The 268-nt window shown below is 47.0% G+C and overlaps 1 protein-coding gene across 1 annotated transcript in view; it reads right to left on the reverse strand.

Annotated features, from left to right (window-relative positions):
* Positions 1-241: 241 nt before the first annotated feature.
* LOC125516528 overlaps positions 242-268 on the reverse strand; it is a 5,504-nt gene continuing 5,477 nt past the window's right edge. Inside the window, exon 8 of the mRNA XM_048681944.1 lies at positions 242-256. Coding sequence (XP_048537901.1) covers positions 242-256 — 15 coding nt within the window. The remainder of the gene's footprint in view (positions 257-268) is intronic.

The raw sequence follows: 268 nt of genomic DNA on the forward strand, positions 1-268 counted from the left end.
ACATCTCATATGCTCCATGACGTCCAAAAGGTCGTTGAAGTCTCGGTTCTAAGCCGTAAAGCATGGCACTCTGAACTATCGAGTAGTCATCAGCTTTGCTCTGCCAGGTGTTCATAACATCTGCGTTGCTCCTGCAGCAGGTTTGTCACCTAGCGGTGCTTCCAGGTGTAATTCTTCTGTGCAGCAATGAGGATAATCCTCAAGTTACGGACCCAGTCCGTGTAGTTGCTACCATCATCTTTCAACTTAGCTTTCTCTAGAACGAAGA

Source organism: Triticum urartu, chromosome 6 (assembly GCF_003073215.2).
Source record: "Triticum urartu cultivar G1812 chromosome 6, Tu2.1, whole genome shotgun sequence".
Classification (NCBI taxonomy): domain Eukaryota; kingdom Viridiplantae; phylum Streptophyta; class Magnoliopsida; order Poales; family Poaceae; genus Triticum; species Triticum urartu.